Here is a 22,394-nt window from a genome sequence, read left to right on the forward strand (position 1 = left end):
GACTTTGACTTCATTTCTAATTAAAACCATGCCATAATCCAATTAATTCAATTCATTGAACATAAACCCTAATTTAATGGTTCTAATTAATTGAATGCAAGCCCAATAAAATTTTCAAATCAATTAATGCTTTTGGGCTTTATCAAATAGGCTAAAAAATTAAGATAACCTAATTACTTAATTTTTAGTCTATCAATAATCAAACCTACCATTCCATATAACTGGGGCATTGTAGAATTAATATAGTCGACCTATAGAGATTCTACACTAGTAGATTCAGTATGGGGTGCCACGGGTGTCTCTCTAACTTGCTACTCTTCCCCTTGAGCATCCAATAGAAAACCCTATTTGGAGAATATTGTGTTTCTTGAACAAATAATTTTAGTTCCTAGTGGATCGTAGGAATAGTATCCAGTAGTTTATTTGTATACTCAACTGCATAAGATGAGTTTTGTATCTAACTTATCTTCGACACGTCTGTTGACATACACGGGATACTCGCATATTTTCAAATACTTGTATGATAGTGATTTGTCATGACATATCACATGGCATTTTGGGCATAGTTTTGGATGGTGCCATGTTCAATAACTTGCTAGAGATTTCCAACTTGTACCCCAAAATAAAAGAGAAAGTCATACAATTTATCATTGATCAAACAGTGCCTCAACGGATTTCATTTCCTACTTTTGGTCACACCATTAAGCTATGGTATTGTAGGACACATGCACCAAGAGAAGTTCTTATTCTCTTTTAGATAATTCACAAACTCCTCACTTAAGTACTCACCCCTGGATCAAATCAAAGGGTTTTGATTGTATGGCATGTTTTGTTTTCTATTTCTAGTTTGAATTTTTTGACTTTTAAATGCTCAAACTTATGCTTCATTAAGCACACATTACCAAACAATGGGTAGTCATTCATGAAGGTTATGAAGTAAGATTACCCTCTCCTAGCATGTAATATTTGTGCATATTCTTGGTCCTCCAACTTTCTTTTGGGTTGAATGTTCATAAATTAGCTAATGAGTAGTATATAAACCATTTACTAAAGTATCAAGTAGAATTAAAGAACCATTCTTTATTAAATGGAAAATTCGATTCTGCTTTAGAAATAATTTTCTTATTCATGTTAGGTACATAATAACATTTATTAAGTACTATCCTCACATCATTTGTGATGACTAAGTGAATTGTTCTTATGACTTCTATGAGAACTTGCTTGTCGTCTCCAAGCATTAGCGTCACATTCCCTTTACTTAGTCTCTTGCTTGTTGCAATGACTTACAAGTTATTACATAATGTGAGCTACATACCATGTTTGTAATCCTTTCAAATACTATTACTGATCATTCTAATTTCATTAACAAAGATACCTTAAGGTGTAGGAGGATATGTCTTACAATTTCTCTTCAAATGGCCTTTACACAAATCAACGTTTTTACGAATTATATCAAATTACATCTCATAGAATTTACATAAATTCAAATGACGTGCATGATTGAAAACTGATGTCAGTAAAAGTTTGTGTGAGCTTTGAGATGCTTAAAACGACATAGAAACAAAAATATGAAATGTAATAATTTGGGCTTTCCCCCAAAAAATTTTTTGAAATGATATTTACACCTTTGAAAATTTACTGTTTATACTTGACCCTCTTTTATTAGAATTTTAATGAGAATATTGACGTTTGCAAAAAAATTACATAATTTATCAATTTTACCCCTCATTTAATGTTTTTATTTAATAATTTATACTTATAAAGAAAAAAAATATAATGATGTTAATCCATATGTATATTACAATTATTCCTTTATAAGTATAAAAATATACATGGGAATGTTAAATGAGGGACAAATTTAAAAATTTATGTATTTTTCTTTGCTGACGTTAGTATTTTTCATCTAATATTTTTCATCTAAATCCTAATGGAAGGGAGTTAAGTATAATTGAGAATTTTTAGAAGGGTAAATTTCAAAACTTGTTTGAAGAAAAATATAATTTAATATTTTCAAAGGAGGTGTATTAGCTCTAATTGGGGATGAGATTGAATCTAGTGAATACAATGATGTGGATCGTACTCACATAAGTACACTGTTAATGAAATGCATTTGAATAAATACCTTATCAATTACACCCCATCTAATGAAGATGAGTTGAACATCTTCAAAGATGATCATAATCCTTGCAAGCAATGAAAGGAACATGTAATAGCCAGGAAATAAAAGAGAGTAGCGAAAGTGGTAAAATAAATTAAATTTATAACCAATTAAGGGGTATTTACAACCAATCAAAGGGGTGTTTTTCTTGATTTTTTTTGTGTATTTGATACTTGAAAGTTGAAACGTATTTAAAATAAAATATACACAAAGCTGTGGCTATGGCAAGACATCAAAAAGAGAGGTGCAATAATCATAAATTGAATTATAGCTTTTTGATTTTCTTTGAGAAATTGGGTGCTAACGTTGCTCATCCGGGTTTTCGTTCAAGCAAGGATCAACTTAGATCCTCTCTATGTTCGTCCACACCACACGTCGGAAGTGTAAAAGCCGATCCACTATTAGATGGATCATGATGCAACGAAAATAATTTTCGTTGGAAGAAACTAATCCAAATTCCACCATTAGATTAGTGAATCAGATTATTTAGGTTTTCTCTTGAAACTAGTTCAAGAAAAACACAAAGTAGGGTATAGAAAGAGAGAAAATTGTGAGTTGTGTGTGGGTGGCCGGTTCTGGCTAGTATGTTAGTGGTAGGTGTGTTGTGTATTAGTGAATAATATTTATTCACTTACCATCTATATCTCAAAGATACCACTTTCCATAAGTATGAAATACACCTAGTGTGTCCAAACTAGGCAAGTTTTAACCAAGTGGAGCTTTCTAAGAACCTCCACTCAATTGACCCCTCTTCCACAGGGAGGAGCCTCAACTCTCCCTTTCTAGTCAAAGAGAAATTAGCTAGGACTTGTATTAGGTGGATTGAGCTTGATTTAATAATAGGCAATTTAAATTAATCCAATTAATTTAAAATCTAACAAAAGTCAATTGGTTTATCTAATTTAATTAAATAAAGCCTAGCTCCAATAATTAGTTAATCTAATTAACTAACTAAATCAAGCCCAATTAAATTAATCTAACTAATTTCATTATACTAGGCCTAATTTTAATTAATCAATTAATTAAATGTTGGGTAATCGCTATCCATCAAATGAATTCTCCCATTTGATGATCTAAATATTTATTCTCCAAGAATTAATTGAAACTATTTAAATTAACTCATTTCTTCTAAAATTAATTCTAAATTTGTTTAGTGATTTGTGTGTGACTTTTTAGATTTACCCTTAGTTAGACATTGGCTTGTGTCCAATATAATTAATTTAATTTAATTTCTTACTTCTGATTAACCAATAATCCAGAATAGCCCGTCATCGTGGATGGCTGTTTATCAACAATCTATGGCAATAAAGATTAGGTAAATATTGAGAATATTTATGGTCTAGAGTACCATACAAGTATGGCTCTTCAGTCATCTGTCTCCCGATATAATTCTAGAGCATGGAATTGGGCATCGGTTCCCATCCTAAACTAGACATCTATGCTCATTACTCTAAACGTGTTTATTCTATTGACCGACCTAGTAAAATTCCCCATTAAATCTATTACTGTGGCCACAGGTTTAAAGAGCTTCAAACACATTTTAGAAAGATCTGACTGTTGTTCAATGTCAGGCGACGAATTCTATCTTTGAACGCGTCATCCTCACTAAATGTTCTAACTGCACTGAATAAAACTTATAATAACCACTTAAAAAAATATGAAGTAGGTGAGACCACCAGATGTCTGAATGGATCAAAATCTAACTGATCGCTATTAAGTGTGCTTTGTGCTACAAAGGGCTTTTTTATCATCTTCCCTCTTAGATAGGACTCTTCCATTGTCTCTTTCGACACTCTCTGAGTCCACCAACTTTTTTATTCTATCTTGAGAGATATGGCCTAGCCTAACATGCCAGATTTGTGCATTTTCTTGGTTATCCATTTTGTTTTTAGTAGTCATAATCAAATTATTTTGGGAGGTAATGTAAGGACCATTATGTAATGTAATATATAAATGCTTTTTTGTTTGAAAACCATTTTCAAATTAATCCATGCTAATTTAATTTTGGAAAAGTCCAACTTAACCTAACAAAAATTGACCATAATTAAGGGATAATTTCAATTTAGTACCCTAACTTTACCCCTATTTTAGTGTTGGTACCCAAAGTTCGAAAATTTTGATTTTGGTATCCACCTTTCAAAATATCCTTAATTTTGGTACCTAGGCTCAATTAGTGACCATTTTGGTCTTTAAGCAAAAATCAGTTTAGTCCATCCCCATGCTATCAATTTGGCCCAACAAGCTTTTAAAATAATATTAAGCCTCCAGAAATTCATACCTTACCTTGGCTGCTTTGTTCCCAAGTTTTTCAAGTCCTCGATTTAACAGACTAACTCTAAGCACACTACCGTAGCAGATGGTTCGCAAGCACTTGGCTCATTCAACAACAAACAACAATCCTATTTCATTTCCTAACTTAGGGCGTAAAGAAACTCCAAGTCAGAGACTTAATAAGATTTTGGACGAGCAAGTTGAAGAGAAAACTTGAATTTATTGAAGAAAAATTTGCAATATTATATCAATATTCTCTTCCTCTACAGGAGGAGATAACTGTTCAGCCTCTCATAGAAAAAGGACTACATTTGTGAGGAAAATACCATAAACTGAAATTGTTAATGTTGAAAAATTAAAAGGACTCAAAATATCATGTATTGAAGAGTTAGAGAAAATTTTTGATGATCCTCATCTGTTTCCTAGTTCCTTATTTATAATAGCATGAGGGTACAATTACGGACTTCAAGCTTCTCTTAGATGACGTTGTTGCGTTCATCACGCATTTTAACTTTCCTATTTCCACTATGGTCATTATGGTTTATCTGCCATGTGCTTGCCAACTGGTGTTCTTTACTTTTCTGACTCTTGGCGCCCTTGTCCTCTTCTGCCGTCAGTTCTCCTTTTGATTTTTTATATTTTGTGGTTTTTACCTTGTTCTGTAGAAATTATTTTTTTTACCCTTCTCTGACTTTAGGTTCGGTTTCTTTTAGATTACCCGAGTTTTTGTCTCGAACAAGGGTTTTTTCTGTTTTTCACAACAAGGACATTTGTGGTTATGCCATTGCTCAACATGCATCATGTTGCATGCCTTCTTCCTTGTGACACCCGTTCCATGTAGCTTATTCTCCGAAACAAGCATTCTTTTCTTCTCAAGAATGCTTTATGCAAACTTGGTGTTTTTTTCTGTCATTCAGTTTAACAGAAATGATCCATTTAATTTTTCTCAAAGAATTTTAAACGGATATCCCTTTGTCCATCTCAGTGAGACAAACCTAATATTCGCAAGCTTTTCTGATAGTTATTTCTTCCTCACTGAGAGATGATACAAGGTGAGTTTCTTGTGTGTCAGTCTTACCTACTGTTGAATGCTATGATATTAGCTCTTTGCAATTTGATGAAATGAAATACTTGATGAGATTCTTTTCCTATAAATTTTTGAGTTGCTGAGACAAATTTAAGCTCCTAAATATCTCCTCGTCTTAGGTGGGGATTGTTTTGCCATGCCTCATAAACTGCCTCACCGATCCACTCGGGAAGTTTTAAGATTTTCGGAAATCTTGTGACATAGTATGACGTGAAGCAAGAGCTCCAAAATCATACCACTCTCGAAGTTTTTCTAGTTTCGACCTTTTGAGCATCTAGATCCTGTTATATTTCTGGATGCGTCTACTACAATCTTGCTTAGGTTGAGTCCTTTGCGAAAACCAGTTTTTTCCACATTCTCTGGTAAACCTGCCAAGCAAAAATAGAAGATACTGAATCGCTACTAGTAAAATTAGAAGCGCATGTCACTGACCTAAGGTTAATTACTCCCTCTTTAACCCCGAGGTGCTGGATTATATTGAGTTATCAGGAGTTTGCACTTTTTGTAATTCAATTGCCTCATCACCGAAGTTTGGCTGACGGCCTTGTGCAAGCATTACTTGAATATGCTGCTATAGTTGTAGGGCCTCGTTTTCTAATTGCAGGTTTGGTGCCCTGTTCTCTTAATTCTCTAGCCATCGCTGAAGGCGATGCCTTTGGAATTGGTTCCAGTAAGTTATGCTATAACAAGCTAGAAACCAGTTTGGTACTCTTGATGGCGATCTGGACATCTCAAGATTAGCTTGATGGACTTGACCAGTTATTTGGGCTTTCATCGTTAGCTGTCCAAACTTCTTATCAAGTTCCTCAAGCTTTTCTTGAGATGTCTAAGTCTTAAAATGATGGAGCTTGCTTCATATGCCTCTATCTGTAGTCAAGAAATCTGCTAGAACATTTTTATGAAATTTAATAATAACAATATTATAACAATAATATTGATATTTAGCTTATCATATAATAATACGAACTTTCTCAATTTTTGATCCAAGTTTATTCTTAAGGAAAGCTTTCACATTCGTATTATCAGTTAAAGTAAATTCATTGGCTAGTAAGAACAAAGGCCATTTTTAATAAACATCTTCTAAATCATAAAGAATTCTTTTTCGTTGATGTGCCAAATTTTGGTTCAACTAGTAGTTATCTTTTTCATGAGCACTGCTACCCATCTATAATCATTGACATCCGTGTAGACTATCAATTCATCTTCATCCTGTGGGATAACAAACTTTAGCAGGTTATTGAAAACTTGTTCCAACTCATGAATCCTTTGGGTGTGAATTTTCTTCAATTTCCAGTTTGAACTTTCTGTTTTTTTCAAGAGTGATTGAAAATCTTTGCAAGATTCTTAATAAAGATTCCTCTAAAATTAACAACTCCCAAGATGTTTTTGAAGTTGTTTCTTATCTCTAAGAAAGGAGAAATGCGAATTTTCTCCATAATGTGCTCCTGCAACTCAATATCTATTTCATCAACAAGAATTCCTAAAAGTTCAATGTTATTAACAGCCATAATAGCTTTCTTTTCAGAAGACACTAAACCCTTTCTATGGCATGCATTAGAAAATATCTCAAGATGTTTAACATGATCCTGTATATTTTTTAAATGCAATGTCGTCTGTATAGACAAATATAAACTCAAGATAGTTTTTTGAAAAAATTGTTCATCTTTCTTTGAAATATTTGGGGTGCATCAGCAAGTCCATTGGGAAGTACATTCCACATAGATTGTTCTTGTGGTGTGCAAAATGTAATGTACTTTTATGAATCATTTTCCATGTTGATCTCATTCGATTTTGAAAACACTTTTGCACCTTTAATGCAGTCAATTAAGTGTTCTATACTCGAAATGTAATAACCATCTAATTCTAATACTTCATTAGTACCTTGATTGTTAGCTACTAACCTGGGTTTTTCTCTTCTTATCTCACCATGATTTCTTACCAGAAAATCAGGGTTATTGTAAGCAGCAGATACTCCAGGTTAGATGAGTTTAAGATTGATATGCTCCTGGATAATTTCCTGCATATGTTTCTTACCCCCATTTTCATCTGTATAGGTTTGTATCAAACATACTCGTACTTGCATTCCTTTTCGATTTTCATAGTAGCTTCAATCTTGTTTTTACCCACCATGTCAAAGGATTGTCACTAAAATTCCTCTGGGAAGTCTCTTGACATTTTCGAGAGAAAGCTTACTTTCTTCATTTCTGTCTAATGACTTATACTGCTATATAGTTTATTAGAAAATCTTAAGTTCTTCAGAAATTTTGCTGAAACCTTGTTGCGTGAAAGACAAAAGAGTCTTATCAAATTTCCTTTTATCTTGCATATAGGTTGAGTTGAATTGGTATAACAATCACCATATTTGCTGCGAAAATTAATGGGCATTATCCTGTTAAATGCCTTATCTCTTCGCAAATTCTTTATCTCACTATCATAATTAATAGTAAAAATTTCTAGATTTCTGTGGTTATCCTATACATATTTTGCAAAAATTTGGATAAAACTGTTTCCCAACAAATTGTCTGCACTTGTATCATGAGAGTTGATATCAGATATTTTTACCTTGAGCCAAGGTGTTTCAAATGCTCCTCCAATCATGATTTTGGCCTCTCAAATTCCTTTGTCGTGTACTAGCATGTTTTGTGAAAAATCCCTTCCTACAATAACCCGTAAGTTTTCATAGCTTCGCTAGGGAAAACTTTGAGTTTTGCTGGACAAATTCCTGACATGGAATCAATATAAGTTGCAAAATATTTTGACTTATATTGCTCATATAACATATCTACTAATATGTATATAACAAATGGACTAGTCATAAAAATAAATTTTTATGGTAACACCATCTAACTGAATTGCATAACGATACCTTTTTTTTTCCATGGTTATGATCTTTGAGGAAACTTAACTCATAAGTTATACTCCCTTTTTCTTGTCTTGCAATACCTGTAATTAAGGTGTTCCAAATGCTCATTCTATCATTATTTTTGGCCTCTCAAATTCTTTATTGAGTACTAGCATGTTTTGTTGAAAATTCCTTCTTGCAATAATAGGTAAGTTTCCATAGCTTCACTAGGGAAAACTTCGAGTTTTGTTGTACTAGTCCTTGACTAGGAATTAATATAAGCTGTAATATATTCTGACTTATATTGTTCATATAACATATATACTGATATGTACATAAAAAAGAACTAGTCATTCAATTCTTATGGTAACACCATATAGATTGAATTCTATACCGTTACCTTTTTTTTCCCATGATTTTTGATCTTTCAGAAAACTTAACCTTAAATTCATACTCCCAATGTTCTCCTCCTGCAATACCTATAACCATGACCCTGTGGCCTGCAATTTCTAGCATGTCTTCGTATTTACCAAATAACATTGCTGTAAATAATATAAGCCACCACAGAAAAAATAATTCTCTTTCTTTGTGATGTCAAATACAACTTGAATTTGTCTTTAGCCTAGCCTTTAGGGCATCTAAATTTTACATTGTCAACCCTATTTGTCTAAGGAGTTAAAGCTTTTAACAACTCATTCATAGTAACAACTACTACTTCTGTAAGCATGCTCAATTTCTTAAAAAAATTTTGTTTTAGGAAAAAGTTGCATTTCTATCACATCACTAGTAAATTTCATGGGAATAACAAACTCGTCTGAACTTACTTTGTAAATTATGTGATTTTTTTTTCTAATTTAACCTTATTTGGTTGAGGACTCTTCCGATTTCTCCAGTCCTAAGCCCATCGTATAGGCTGAGATTAGAGTCTTGATGCATGATTATTTTTATATTTTTGTTCGACAGCATCTTCCTTGAAAAGAATCCTTACAGGTTTCAGAAATTTGAAGTTTATCTCTTTCTTTGTTATTATTCTGACTCGGTTGAAGATCCATCTAGATCAATCTCTATTTCCTCCTCACACATGCTTTCTTCTTAGAGGTGGTCTTCAAATTGGTATATGAGTACCAAATAGCCATAGTGAACTACATCTAGGATGTCGTCTATGGCTTCTAATTTTCATAATTCACCATCTCTTTGCGAGCAATCTGATGATCTCTTTTTACTATGCATGTCCAACAATTGCAGTTTTGAAAACTTTCATTAACTCTAGCATGAGCTAGTTTGAAAGTTCTTTTTGTAGATGTTCTTCTTATAGATCATGCATCTGATAGTCTAGATCCATTTGTTGAAGCCCTCGTTGGTCTTGTTTTTTGCCCAGATTTGTACAATCTGATTTTTTATTTAGATCACCATAATCTCCTTCGGAACGAGGACTTCCTGGTGCTCCTAGAGTAGGAGTCATTGCAATTTTTCTTCCTCTCTTTGCCTCTACTATAATCGTTGGAAATTATTATTATCACAACAAAGAGGGGTTCTTTTAATTTTACCTCTCTGTCTCTCCATGTTCTTTTGACGGATGCTTGGTTACACCTATCCTTCAATTTGTCTTTGAAGAAAGACATTCTCCTTGTTACTGAATTTAGTTGTCCTTCGAGTACTTTGTATGATTGGATTAACATTTCCCTCCAAGCTTAACTCTAATAGTCGTACGAGGTTCTCCTTGTCGAGTTCCAGTGTGGCGGTTGCAACCCACTCATCTATCAGTTTCTCAATGTTTTGGGAGTCGATAATATCCAGTTTGAGTATAGTGCCGTACTGTCGCATTTAGGGGTGGGTGTTGGGTCGGGTAGTTCGGATCTCAACCCAACCAGGTTCAAATTCTTTTTCTAAAATATTCGTGTATCGGTAACCTGGTACCCGAATTAAAATCATTGGGTCAGGGTTCGAGTAGGATTTACCAACCCGAACTACCTGATCAAGTGCTTGAAATAAAAAAAAAAAATTTATGTGTTTTTTTTTTTTTGCGTAGCCTTCTAGGATTTTCTCCTCCTCTCTTATCCTTCTTCCTCCCTCTCCTCTCTTATTTTACTTCTCCAAAGTCCCAAGTCCCAGCCCAACAACATAAGAGCTCAAACATCCAACCCCATAAAAAAATCCATCCTCTTTCACTCAAACCCTAAAATTTTAAAATGTCACAAGAACATGATATAATTAGGATACCAAATCCAAAGATTAGTGTTATTTTTCTTTCTTTTGTTGTTTAATTAATTGTATATTCAAATTTCTTACTTATTGTATATTAAAAAATAAGTATATTCAAGAAAATTGAATGATGAAAATTAAAAAAAAAATATAAATAAAAATTACCAAAAACAGAGGTTATTTCGAATAGCCTCTGTTTTTTGTATTGTTTCAAAACCAAGATAAATAGCATAGACATGCTTTATCAAATGAAATGTAGCCACAAGTACCAAATCAGGCTCTAATACCAATGAAAAGAACGGATATGGCCTGGGAAGTAAAATAGAGCAGCGAAAGCGGTAAATTAAATCAAATATAAAACCAATCAAGGGGTTTTCTCCTTGATTTTTCTGAGCATTTGGTACTTGAAACACAATTAAAATGAAACATACACAATATGTTTACTTGGCTATGGCTAGAAATCAAAAGGTAGGTGCAATAATCATAAATTGAATTATACCTTTTCTATTTCCTTTGAAAATCTGGCTGCTAGTGTTGCTCCTTCGGAGTTCCATTCCCGCAAGGATTAATGTTGATCTGCTCTAGGTCCATCTACACCACAGAGCGGAAGTGTAATCATCAATGCATTGTTAGATGGATCGTGATCTTGCAATGAAAAAATTTATATTTGAAGAAACTAGTCCGAATTCCAATATTAGATCAGTGAGTCGGGTTGTCTAGGTTCTCTCTTGAAACTAGTTCAAGTAAGAACACAAAGGAGAGTGTAGAGTGGGAGAGAAAACCGTGAGTTGTGTGTCTCAAGAGGTGACCAGTTCTTGCTCGTGTGTTAATGGTGGGTGAGTTGTGTGTTAGTGAATAATATTTATTTACTTACTATCTATATCTCAAAGATTCCACCTACCATAAATATGAGATGCACCCAGTGTATCCATACAAAGCAAGTTTTGACCAAGTGGAGCTTTCTAAGAAGCTCCACTCGACCGGCCCTCTCTTCCACAAGGAGGAGCCTTAACTCTTCCTTGACCTAGTCAAGGAAAAATAGGCCAGAACTTGTGTTAGGTGGATCGGACTTGTTTAATTTAAGCCAATAGACAATTTAAATTAATTCAATTATTTTAAAATCTAATAGAGTCCATTAGTTTATTTAATTTGATTAAATAAAGCGCAACTGAAGTAATTTATTAATCTAATTAACTAACTAAATCAAGCCTAATTAAATTAATTGAATTAACCTAATTGTGCTAGGCCTAATTCAATTAATTCAATTAATTAAATATTGACTATCCATCAAATGGATTCTCCCACTAAATGATCCGTTCATTTATTCATAAGATTTAATTTGAAAAATTTAAATTAATTCGTTTTTTCTAGAATTAATACCTATACTTTCATGGTAATTTGTATGTGACGCTTTTGGTTTACCCTCAACAAGATTTGGGAGCTTGTGTCTGACACAATTAATTGACTAAATCTAATTTAAGTAATAACTTATGATTAACCATTAATTTAGAAGCACCGTCACCATGGGTAGTCGTCTTATGATGAGTAATGGATCCTCTTTTGGAACTCACCGTCCTTCATGCATGCTGTATGTCTAAAACGCGGCCTTTTACAATTACGGACTATTATGAATGCTTCAGCTATGAATCAAGTAATCATCTTATGTACAAGGTTATCGTGGATCCTCAAGTCTAAGGACTGCAAAATGAACTATCATAACCACGGATAATCAAATCATATTGACCTTTTGTATGATATCTTCTATGGGTAGTTCAGTAAAATTGATAACCTTTTACGAAGTAGACCCTAAATTGAGCACATGTCCCACATTATTATTGTCTATATGTAGAAAGCAAAATTATCAAATGAAAACATCATTTAATGCAAGTTTTGAGGAATCATCGTCGATTCTAAATCATTTGAACAAAGTTGGTTTCATGATTGTAATGATATGCGCAGTCCAACCCTATTGTATTTTTATCTATGGGCTTCATACTAGATTAATTATAAGGTATAAGATGAATATGATCAAAAAACAATTTTCAATACACAAACACTTTATTGTTAAAAAAAAAAACCATCTAGAGCATATTACAAAGAGCCAACAATTGGTTTAATGGTCACCTATCTAACATTTTTCTAGTTGTTTATTGATTGGGACTGCCTATTATTCCATTAAACACCAATATTGGAGAAGGTAGGCGTTAGAGTGCAAATAAAAGTTCTTGATTGATTTTTAATCATGCATATGTTCTACTCTTCTTACTAATGCCTGATCTAAAAATATTTTAAAATGGAGTTTTAATGTTATTTCAGTTTTAAGTTTCAACTTCCAAGAAGTAGTTTAATAAAAGAGTAATGCTTGGTTTAATATGCATATATATAACCATTTTCATTAAATGTTCTACCAATTCTATAATTATTTTGACACATCTTTGGAGTAAATAATAATGCAAGCCATGAAAAGATTACCATAATGATCCTAGATATACTAGTCTTATGGTTTAGTGATTTGTTCCCATCTTATGTACTATTTCTCTGAGTTATTCATCTATCTTTTTCATTCATCTTTTTAGTTTTTTCATCAACTTAATAATTAGATTCTTGTATATGTTTACTATGTGCTTTCAATGCTGCAGGCTGTTCAGTATAGCAAACTAGTCTCGTCATTGAGGCCAGAGGAACCAGAAGATGTCATTGTGTCTGCTTGTGAAAAGCTAACTGATTTTTTTCACCAACGACCAGAGCAGAAAATTGTGTTTATTACACAAAATGGTTTGTTTCCTCTAATGGAGCTACTTGAGGTCCTCAACTCTCGTGTATGTGAATTACATGAATCTCAAATTCCTTTGCCTCGTATTATATGAAGTGAATTTGTTGATCCCTCACATTGGAAGATTATGCTTCTTAATATTTCAGGTTATATGTTCCGTGCTTCAAGTTCTAAATGAAATAATCAAGGATAACACAGATTTTCAGGAGAATGCTTGTCTAATCGGCCTTGTGAGTATTCTGCTTTTCCAATGAGTTTCTTCCCTAGTTGAAAATCATCAAGGTAATTTGTCTTTATTATATTTGTTAAAATTGGTGCTACATCCCATGACATGTTTCTATTCTACTTCTTAAGTTGTTAATTTTGTGTTTAAAAGTTTGACTACTATATATATTTGAATTTTTTCGATTTCTGACAACCAATATCGAGCGACCCGTATGAAGCTAGCATCACTACATAAAAATTATTTTTTTTGCTACACTATAAATGATCATGACTTAAAAATCATGGTAAAACAATACTATTAACTATTGGAATTTTTTTTTTACCTCGGTTAATCAATATTTGCCATGATTTTTGGATAGGGCCAAAACATTTGCCATGGTTTTTTAGCTATGGCTAATGTTTTGGCCTCACTTGCAGATACAACGATTGATGGCTGTTGAGCCGTATTTAATTTGTATTCGCCATGATTTTTTTCCTTTGGGCATAGTAATTAGCTACAGCGAAAATCATATTTCTTCTAGTACATTTATCAATTCATATTGTTGGTATACTAGTCCATTTATTGTGCATAAGGATTTTATCTATAGTTCCTTTTTATGGGTTCCCTTTTGATATCATAAAAATGTCAACACAAAGGTTTGACAATCATTATATCTTAAACTAGCACCATTTGTGCTCGAACTAATCTACCCCTTGAAGTGCACAAACTTAGACTTTCCAATCAATTTGAGTTTGTTGTGGCCGAAAAAGTGAACAATGCACACATAATGATCTAGTTAAGTGCTCCAATTCCGGGGAAATTTCTTGTAATTTAGGGCCTTTCCACTTTTCTTCAATTAGTGCCGAATTCTTACTTTTGATCCTTGAACTTCTAGAAAGTAATACGTTGTGATTCATGGCACCTTTCTGTTAGATATTTTAACCGAAAATTTCACGTGCTTAGTACATGGCCGTTAGCGCCTTTACACTTAGGTTGATCTTATAGCATGACTATGGTACATAGCATCTTGAATAGCTTACTTTATTTTTACTAAGTGTGCTTGTTCTGCCTCACCCTTTCCTTTCTTACATTTCTCATTTCCCTTTCCTTTTGTTCTTATGTTGTTAGTAGCAAATGTATAGAGTGTAATTCTGATTTTTGTGTAATGTTTATTATTGTGAGTTATGCTTGTTCCTATTCTGTTCCAGATTCCTGTTGTCATGAGCTTTGCTGTTCCTGACCGCCCCCCAGAGGTCCGCTTTGAAGCAGCGTGCTTTCTGCAGCAACTTTGTCAGTCAAGGTTAAATTTTTTCTTGTTGCATATGCTTTTTGTTTTGTTCAATATATGTGATTAGATCATTTCTCTTTGTAGCTCGTCAACATTGCAAATGTTTATTGCTTGTCGGGGTATACCGATCCTAGTTGGATTTTTGGAGACGGATTATGCTAAGTACAGGTCAGTGAGTTATAATCGTGTAACATCTGATTTATGTCGTTTAAATTTTATTGCAATGTTCTATACTATCTTCACCCATAGGGTTGCACCCCAGTTGTGTTCTAATTAGGAAGAATTGGAATGAAAAAAGTGTTCGAATTCCATTCATATGGCTTTACGTTGAAGTCAAAGTTCTTTGAATACCTAAGGATCAATTACATCCACATCCTTTAAAGTTATGTTTAATTATGGATAATAGTCCGTGTCCTTTGTTATATTGCAAGTACACCCCTTGAGTTTAAAATTGGAATTTACATGAGCACGAGTAAAGTACCAAATGGATATAATTACAGGCCAAAAAATTTAATTAGCTAGTTGCAGGGTTTTGACTGCCAAATTAAGTTTTGTGATTAGAAAGACATCTTTATCAAGATATTCTTCTGTGGATTCATTGACAAATTCTGTAATGTATATACAAATTTATTTTGGTGTAAGTTTGGTTTTTCCAGCTGCATGAACTAATTCCCTGTGATTTCCTTGAATCCAGGGAAATGGTTCATATGGCTATTGATGGCATGTGGCAAGTCTTCAAGCTTAAGAAGTCGACCTCTAGAAATGATTTTTGCCGTATAGCTGCCAAGAACGGGATATTACTCAGACTTGTTAACACTCTTTACAATTTGGATGAGGCAATTCGTCTAGCTTCTGGAGCTACTGGCGGTGGGTTTACTCTAGATAGGTTAGATCTACGACCCCGGTCTACTTCTCTGGATTCTAGCAATCCTTCCCTGGTGCAAATAGAGACCTCACTCTATGGGACTGACCGGCCCGAACATGTCAAAGCTAAGCAAGGAGGTCAGACATCACAAGCTGGACTACAGGAACCTTCACGAGCTTCAGTATCACATTCACTTGACTCAAGTTCTTTCCCTCCAGATGCTGACAGGGTAAGTACAGATAGATGGAAAAATGAACCTTGTAAAGCTGAAGTTGATGTAAAACAGCAACGAGGTGCAAATGTAGTGGGTAGACCATCAACAGATAAGGCCAGAAAATCAACAGACGTTGCATCAAATGGATCATCTACTCCCACGACAAGCCAACAAGACACTGTTCGTCCCCCTCTTAGTTTATTGGATAAAGAACCTCCACGGCGTCATTTCTCCGGTCAACTTGAGTATGTCCGGAGTCTTTCAGGAGTAGAGAGACATGAAAAAACAAATGGACTTGATCTTTTGATGGCTGAATTTGCAGGTGACTGTAACTGATTATTTTGCATAATTCTCATGGAAGAACTCAAGTTAGCGTAGGACACTTCACAAAATATCTCTCGGCTTTGTTTCTTATGGATGGTCCCATAAGTTAAAAAACAAATCTCAAAGTTAGTCCTTTTATTAGCTTTCATTAATATTTTGATGGAAAAGACTCGTGCTAAGCACATGGCCCTCAACTCTTCGACCACTTTTAGTTTCATTGATTACGAAATTTTAATTAATCGTCCCATAAGTTATAAAAATTCTCACTCTTAGTCCTTTCCTTGTATTCTGTTGAATGACGGCCGCATGCTTAACATGTATCTTTTCCTTTAAAATGCTAGCGGAATTTGACAAAATGAGTAAGAGTGAGTTTTTGTAATTTATGGGACCATTAATGAAAATCTCGTAGCCAAGCCAATTGGACAAAAAGTGTACTGACGCTAAGATTCAAGATCAAAGATGCAATTTTCGCCATCGAGAATTTGACCTTAGTTTCTTATTAACTCGCTTTTGGTTAAAGTTAATCACCAATATGGTACACGACTAATATGTGTTGCTTTTTCTCAGATGTATCTGGACGAGACAGGGACAATTCTAATGTCGAATCATTGCCAAGAAATTTACCTAGAGTAGCAAGTAAGAAGTTAGGACGTCTCCCATCTAATGGAGCGATTGCTGGCACTTCTAGGCTTGTAACGCGGACTACGTCTGGGGTGCTATCTAGTCCTGATGTTTTAAATAGTAGACCAGAGAGTGAGACATCATCTGGCCTAGTATCTCATGCTGTATCTCCCTGGAATGTTGATATTGCTCGAGAGTATCTGGAAAAAGTGGCTGACCTTCTACTTGAGTTTGCAGCAGCAGACACAACCGTAAAATCCTACATGTGTAGCCAAAGTTTGCTCAGTCGTCTTTTACAGATGTTTGACAATATTGAATCCCAAATTCTTTTGAAGGTACTATAACAAAAAGGTTGAATGTTTGAACACTGCATTTAAATCTCTGTGGTGAACTGTCATTCTTATCGTTTTGTTTCTTTCAGTTGTTGAAGTGTATAAATCATCTCTCAACTGACCCACATTACTTAGAGAATCTTCAACGAGCAGATGCTATCAAATACCTGATCCCTAACCTCGACTTGAAAGAAGATTCTCTTGTGCCAGAAATACATCATGAGGTGAGACATCTCTTCTTAAAGTTCACCTTATTGTTGGTAATACTGCAACCTTATGTGTAAGTGATAGCTTCATACCAATAGATTATGGAGGATAAGCAGAATGACAGGGAGTAATTAAGCACCAAGTTGTCAGATAATTTACTACAAATCAACAACTTCTTAGAGAAAAGGTATGATTTGCACGGGGCAATTGTAATTTTAATCATGTATGTGCGGAAGTCGTAATTTTAGTCTTGCACGAATTCATTTTCACAATTCCTCTGATTTTGAAAACTTTACATATTGGGACAAAAATAGATGGAAAAGTGCACATGACATGCATGTGACAAGCTTGATTTGGTGCATTTTTCAAGCCATTTTGGCTATTTTCGTCCTCAATTTGAGAAATTTTAAAAATTACAGAAATAAAATTGCCAAAGTAGATTCGTAGAGACTAAAATTGTCATACATACATAATTAAAATTGCAATGTTTCCTAATTTGCACATCGTAGAAAAGGGAAGTGCATCCTTAACATAGAAAATACTCTAAATGCATTTTGGTGTGGAGGAATGCATCAATGTTATTGAACCGGAGCTTGAAATACTTGACTTGTTATAAGATTATTCTTTCTACAAGGAGAAGAGATTATTCTTTCTACAAGGAGAAGCACCGAAATAGAGAGACATTTGAAATACTTTAAAGCTATTTCCGTGCACGGCATCATGCATGAGAGGAAGAGTTCTTTAACAGAGAGTGGTTCTTATAAGTAAATAAAAACAAGTGTTGTGTGCATTAACTATCAGAAACTTTTCTCCAAGATATATGGATGTCAGAAGTTGGTTCGTTTTAAATGCATGAGAGGAAGAGTTCTTTAACAGAGAGTGGTTCTTATAAGTAAATAAAAACAAGTGTTGTGTGCATTAGCTATCAGAAACTTTTCTCGAAGATATATGGATGTCAGAAGTTGGTTTGTTTTAAATGCTCCGGAAGTGCAAAATCAAAATCGAACAGTTATAAGAACTTGATTTTCTGATAGGTTAAATCCTGAATAAGGTATGAGTGTAAAAGCAATATGTTTAGCTATGATTGTAATGAGTCAATTATATGTATTCCATTTGGATCAACAAAAACATACAATTCTCGGATTAACTCTGGATTTTGATGTTATATCTCCAGATTTGATCTATCCATCCATATAGGAAAAATTGTATTTTTGGTACTGAGTGACAATTTGACTTCTTTATCAATCAATTTGGAAAATTTTGTCCTGTAATTTTAAAAATTTTGCATATTCAAGATAAAAATAGCTGGAATTTGCTAATATAGTCGGAAAAATACATGTGACCAACTTAATTAAGTGTACCGGTATAAGAGCTCCTGGTAAAAACGCTAATCAGAACTAGTGTAGCCTATAGATGTGCACTATCTTGAGTCATTTAATATGGGAAATGATATTTTATTGTAACATTACTCTATTTGCAAATCCAGTTATTTTGAAGCAGCAACCATGCTCGATGTATGTTAAATGACAATTCCAGGTGAATTGTATTTTAGGTCTCATAAGTTAGTTTCTTTGGAATTTTGGTCCCATTATCTATAACTCCCGTATTGCAGCCCATAACTCGAAAAAATTAACAATTTTGGTCCTAAACCTTAATTCCATTAAATTTCTGATGGAAAACAACTTCAATTTTCCCTCGAGACTTAATAGATCTCAAGTCATTCATGTGTTGTTTCCGTAAAAAATTTAACAGAATTAAGGATTGAGGCTAAAATTGCAATTTTTTCGGAGTTATGGGATGTAATATGGTGAGTTCAGCAATAACGAGACCAAAACCACAAAGAGACTAACTTGTAGAACGTAAAATATAAATATTCGGAACAATTCCATGGTCTCCCTTTGTTGCAAGTGAATTTTGATGAGTGTACAGAAGTTGACGCAACTAAGCTTGAACTTAATTGGAATCAATCAGCTGCAACAACTTTGTGTTACTTTCACCTATTATTGTTGCTTCAGAAAAGCTTCTCTCTGCATAGATAATTACGCAGTTCAGGAAAATGTTTTGCCACTAACACGACCTACTTTTTGGAATTGAAAAAGAAAAATAATAAGTGCTGGTTGTGTGTAGTACAAGAAATTCCGGATAAGGTTTATTTTAGTGAGATTATGTGATTGCTATTCTCAAACAGTGAAATACGTCTTGATTCTATCAATTGTGAGCCTACAAAACGCATGACTGATATAACCACATTTAATATACAGTTGAATTATATTATCTGATGAGAGGTATATTCTAGAATCTCTGTTGTCCTAGATTTTTGGTAGATTCACCTCATTTGGTATAGGACCTATTGGTCATCAAAGAAATGATTGAAACTTGAATATTATTACAAACATGAAATGTGTTTCTGGAATCTCTATTGTCCTATACTTTATCGAGAAAATTGCAATTTGAGTTTTGTAAGTATGGGGATGACAATTTTAGTTCTATACAATTCATAAATTTGCTCTATAATTTTAAAATTCACACATTGAGGACCAAAATTCTAGAATTTGCTAAATTGCCTCGTATGTACCCAATTAACATATGGTCGTGTTCATGTTAGGTGCACATTTTTCTCCTCAAGTGTGAAATATACATGATCAAATTGTTAAGATGAATTCTTATAGGACTAAAATTATCTTCCCATACTTGCTACAATTACAATTTCCCTCCAATATAATACGACCAGCAGTTTACTCCATGGGACTTCATGAAAGGTGCTATAATTTTTAGATACATTTCTGAGAAATGTTTCATGCTGACAAATTGGAACTTTTCAGCTAGACAATGTAGATAGTTGGCTTCTTAGTTATAAAAGGAGTTATATGACCTCCTTAATATGGTTAGGCAGGAAAATAGCATTTTATGTTCTATAAGTTAGTTTTTTATAATTTTGGTTTCATTGTTTATGAATTCATCGCATTGCGTTCAATTACTTTAACGAAATTGAAGTTTTTGTTCCAACCTTAATTCTGGTGAACTTCTTACAGAAACCGCACTTATATGGCACGAATTCTGTTACATCTTGAGGGAATTAAGACTATTTCAGTAAGAAATTTTATGGAATTTAGGCTTGAGACTACAATTGCAAAATTACTTAGTTATGGAGTGCAATGTGGTGAGTTAAAAAATAAAGGGATCAAAATCACAACAAATCTAACTTGTGGGACGTAAGATGCAATTTTCCACACAGATTAGTACTACAACTTGTAACTTATATTTCATGTTCCTTTGAATTTGAATCCCCTATTATTTGATATTGTTGGCTCACTAGTTTCCTGTATTGAAGGTCCTTAACGCGTTATTCAATCTATGTAAGATTAACAAGAAGAGACAGGAACTGGCAGCAGAAAATGGAATCATTCCCCACTTAATGCATTTTATCATCACAGATTCTCCTCTAAAACAGTATGCGTTACCTCTTCTATGTGATATGGCCCAAGCATCGCGAAATTCAAGAGACCAATTGCGAGTTCATGGGGGCTTAGATGTGTACCTGAGCCTTCTTGAAGATGAGGTCTGGTCTGTGACTGCTTTAGACTCACTTGCCGTATGCTTGGCACATGACAATGAAAGCAGGAAAGTGGAACAAGCTTTGCTGAAAAAGGAAGCTGTGCAGAAGCTTGTTCAATTCTTCCAGTGCTGTACAGAACAACAGTTTCTTCACATACTGGAACCATTCTTGAAAATCATCACGTATGTCGATTGTTATTTTAGCATATGGTATCTCTGTGTTCGAAGATTTATCTATTCATGCATGTTACCTGATGAATCTTGATTATATTGCATGCTTCTATTGATTAGCTTCATCTATTCTATGTTCCAGAACAACCGTTTCTACACATACTGGAACCAATCTTGATAACAATCATGTATGCCGTTTGTTATTTTAGCATATGGTAATCATCTGTTTAAAGATTATGTATGCATGCATGTTGCCTGATGGATCTTGATTATATTGCATGTTTTTACTAATTAGCTTCAACTATTATATGTTCCATATATTAGACTTAATTGCGATTTTAGTCCTCTAATTATACCCTTTTAGCATTTAGTCTTGTAACAATTGTTAGAGTTGTAAAATGTCTTTTATCTATTTTAATTTCACGATTCAAGACAAATTTAGCTGAAATTTTCAAAGTTGGTTGGAAAGTGTCATCTTATTTGTTGAATTATGATGACGTGCTAACTGGTGGATGTAAAACAAAAATGGATGGCGTGGCATAAGTTTCCACGTCTTATTTTTAACTGACACATCAATTTTTTGGTCATTTCTATTATGAAATGGCAAAATTAAAAAAGATGAAGGATCATTTTATAATGTTAATAAAGTATAGTACTAAAGTATTAAATATAGTTATAATTAGAGGAATTAGACCTTCCATATTAGTTGTATCTTTCTTATCCAATCTAATTTACTAGAGTTAGCTTTGGCCTACTTTGAGCTTTTAAGGTAATAAATAAAAATGAAAGATTGATAGCAACAGTTGTTTATTTTATTTTATTTGCGGGCTGCGAGCAATAGTGATGAAGGACTGGAAAGGGTGGTAGCATTCAGCAAATTGGTTTGTGGTTGTGTGGCTGAGAATGGATGGCAATGGAGTGGGTTTTATTTGATTTGTGTGAGTTTGTATATTTGATATCAATGGTCACTTCTTCATCTTATATATCATACTAGGGTGAATAGTAATGTATGTCCAGTGATATTGAAAATGAGCATATTATCTCTTTATGAAAAAAATATAGCAATTTATGTACTTATACTTTTTAAAATGAAATAATTTACCTCCTTATACAGAGAGGTAAATTGCTTCATTTTAAATATCAAAGATGGGTAAATTTTTGTATTTTAAAAAATACAGGAAGATAAATCGCTATTTATTTTTTTTCATAGGGATAATTTGATTATTTGCGATATCATAAGGGGTTGCTTGCATTTTTCCCTATCATATTATAAAAAGAA

At 33.6% G+C, this 22,394-nt stretch overlaps 1 protein-coding gene across 8 annotated transcripts in view; it reads left to right on the forward strand.

Annotated features, from left to right (window-relative positions):
• LOC105159807 (MAP3K epsilon protein kinase 1) overlaps positions 1-22,394 on the forward strand; it is a 42,396-nt gene that overhangs the window by 9,691 nt on the left and 10,311 nt on the right. For 4 of the 8 annotated variants that reach the window (XM_088879571.1, XM_088879570.1, XM_088879575.1 and 1 more), the window contains 8 exons: positions 13,200-13,379; positions 13,480-13,563; positions 14,747-14,838; positions 14,911-14,994; positions 15,521-16,227; positions 16,797-17,185; positions 17,272-17,406; positions 20,721-21,127. In XM_088879571.1, the coding sequence (XP_088735697.1) occupies positions 13,200-13,379; positions 13,480-13,563; positions 14,747-14,838; positions 14,911-14,994; positions 15,521-16,227; positions 16,797-17,185; positions 17,272-17,406; positions 20,721-21,127 (2,078 nt within the window). Of the gene's footprint in view, positions 1-13,199; positions 13,380-13,479; positions 13,564-14,746; positions 14,839-14,910; positions 14,995-15,520; positions 16,228-16,796; positions 17,186-17,271; positions 17,407-17,487; positions 17,577-20,720; positions 21,128-21,257; positions 21,337-22,394 lie in introns of those variants that run through there. The other 4 variants (XR_016065168.1, XR_016065167.1, XM_088879572.1 and 1 more) reach the window with 4 other exon arrangements.

Source organism: Sesamum indicum, linkage group LG4 (assembly GCF_026168435.1).
Source record: "Sesamum indicum cultivar Baizhima isolate 11 linkage group LG4, ASM2616843v1, whole genome shotgun sequence".
In the NCBI taxonomy this organism is placed as follows: Eukaryota; Viridiplantae; Streptophyta; class Magnoliopsida; order Lamiales; family Pedaliaceae; genus Sesamum; species Sesamum indicum.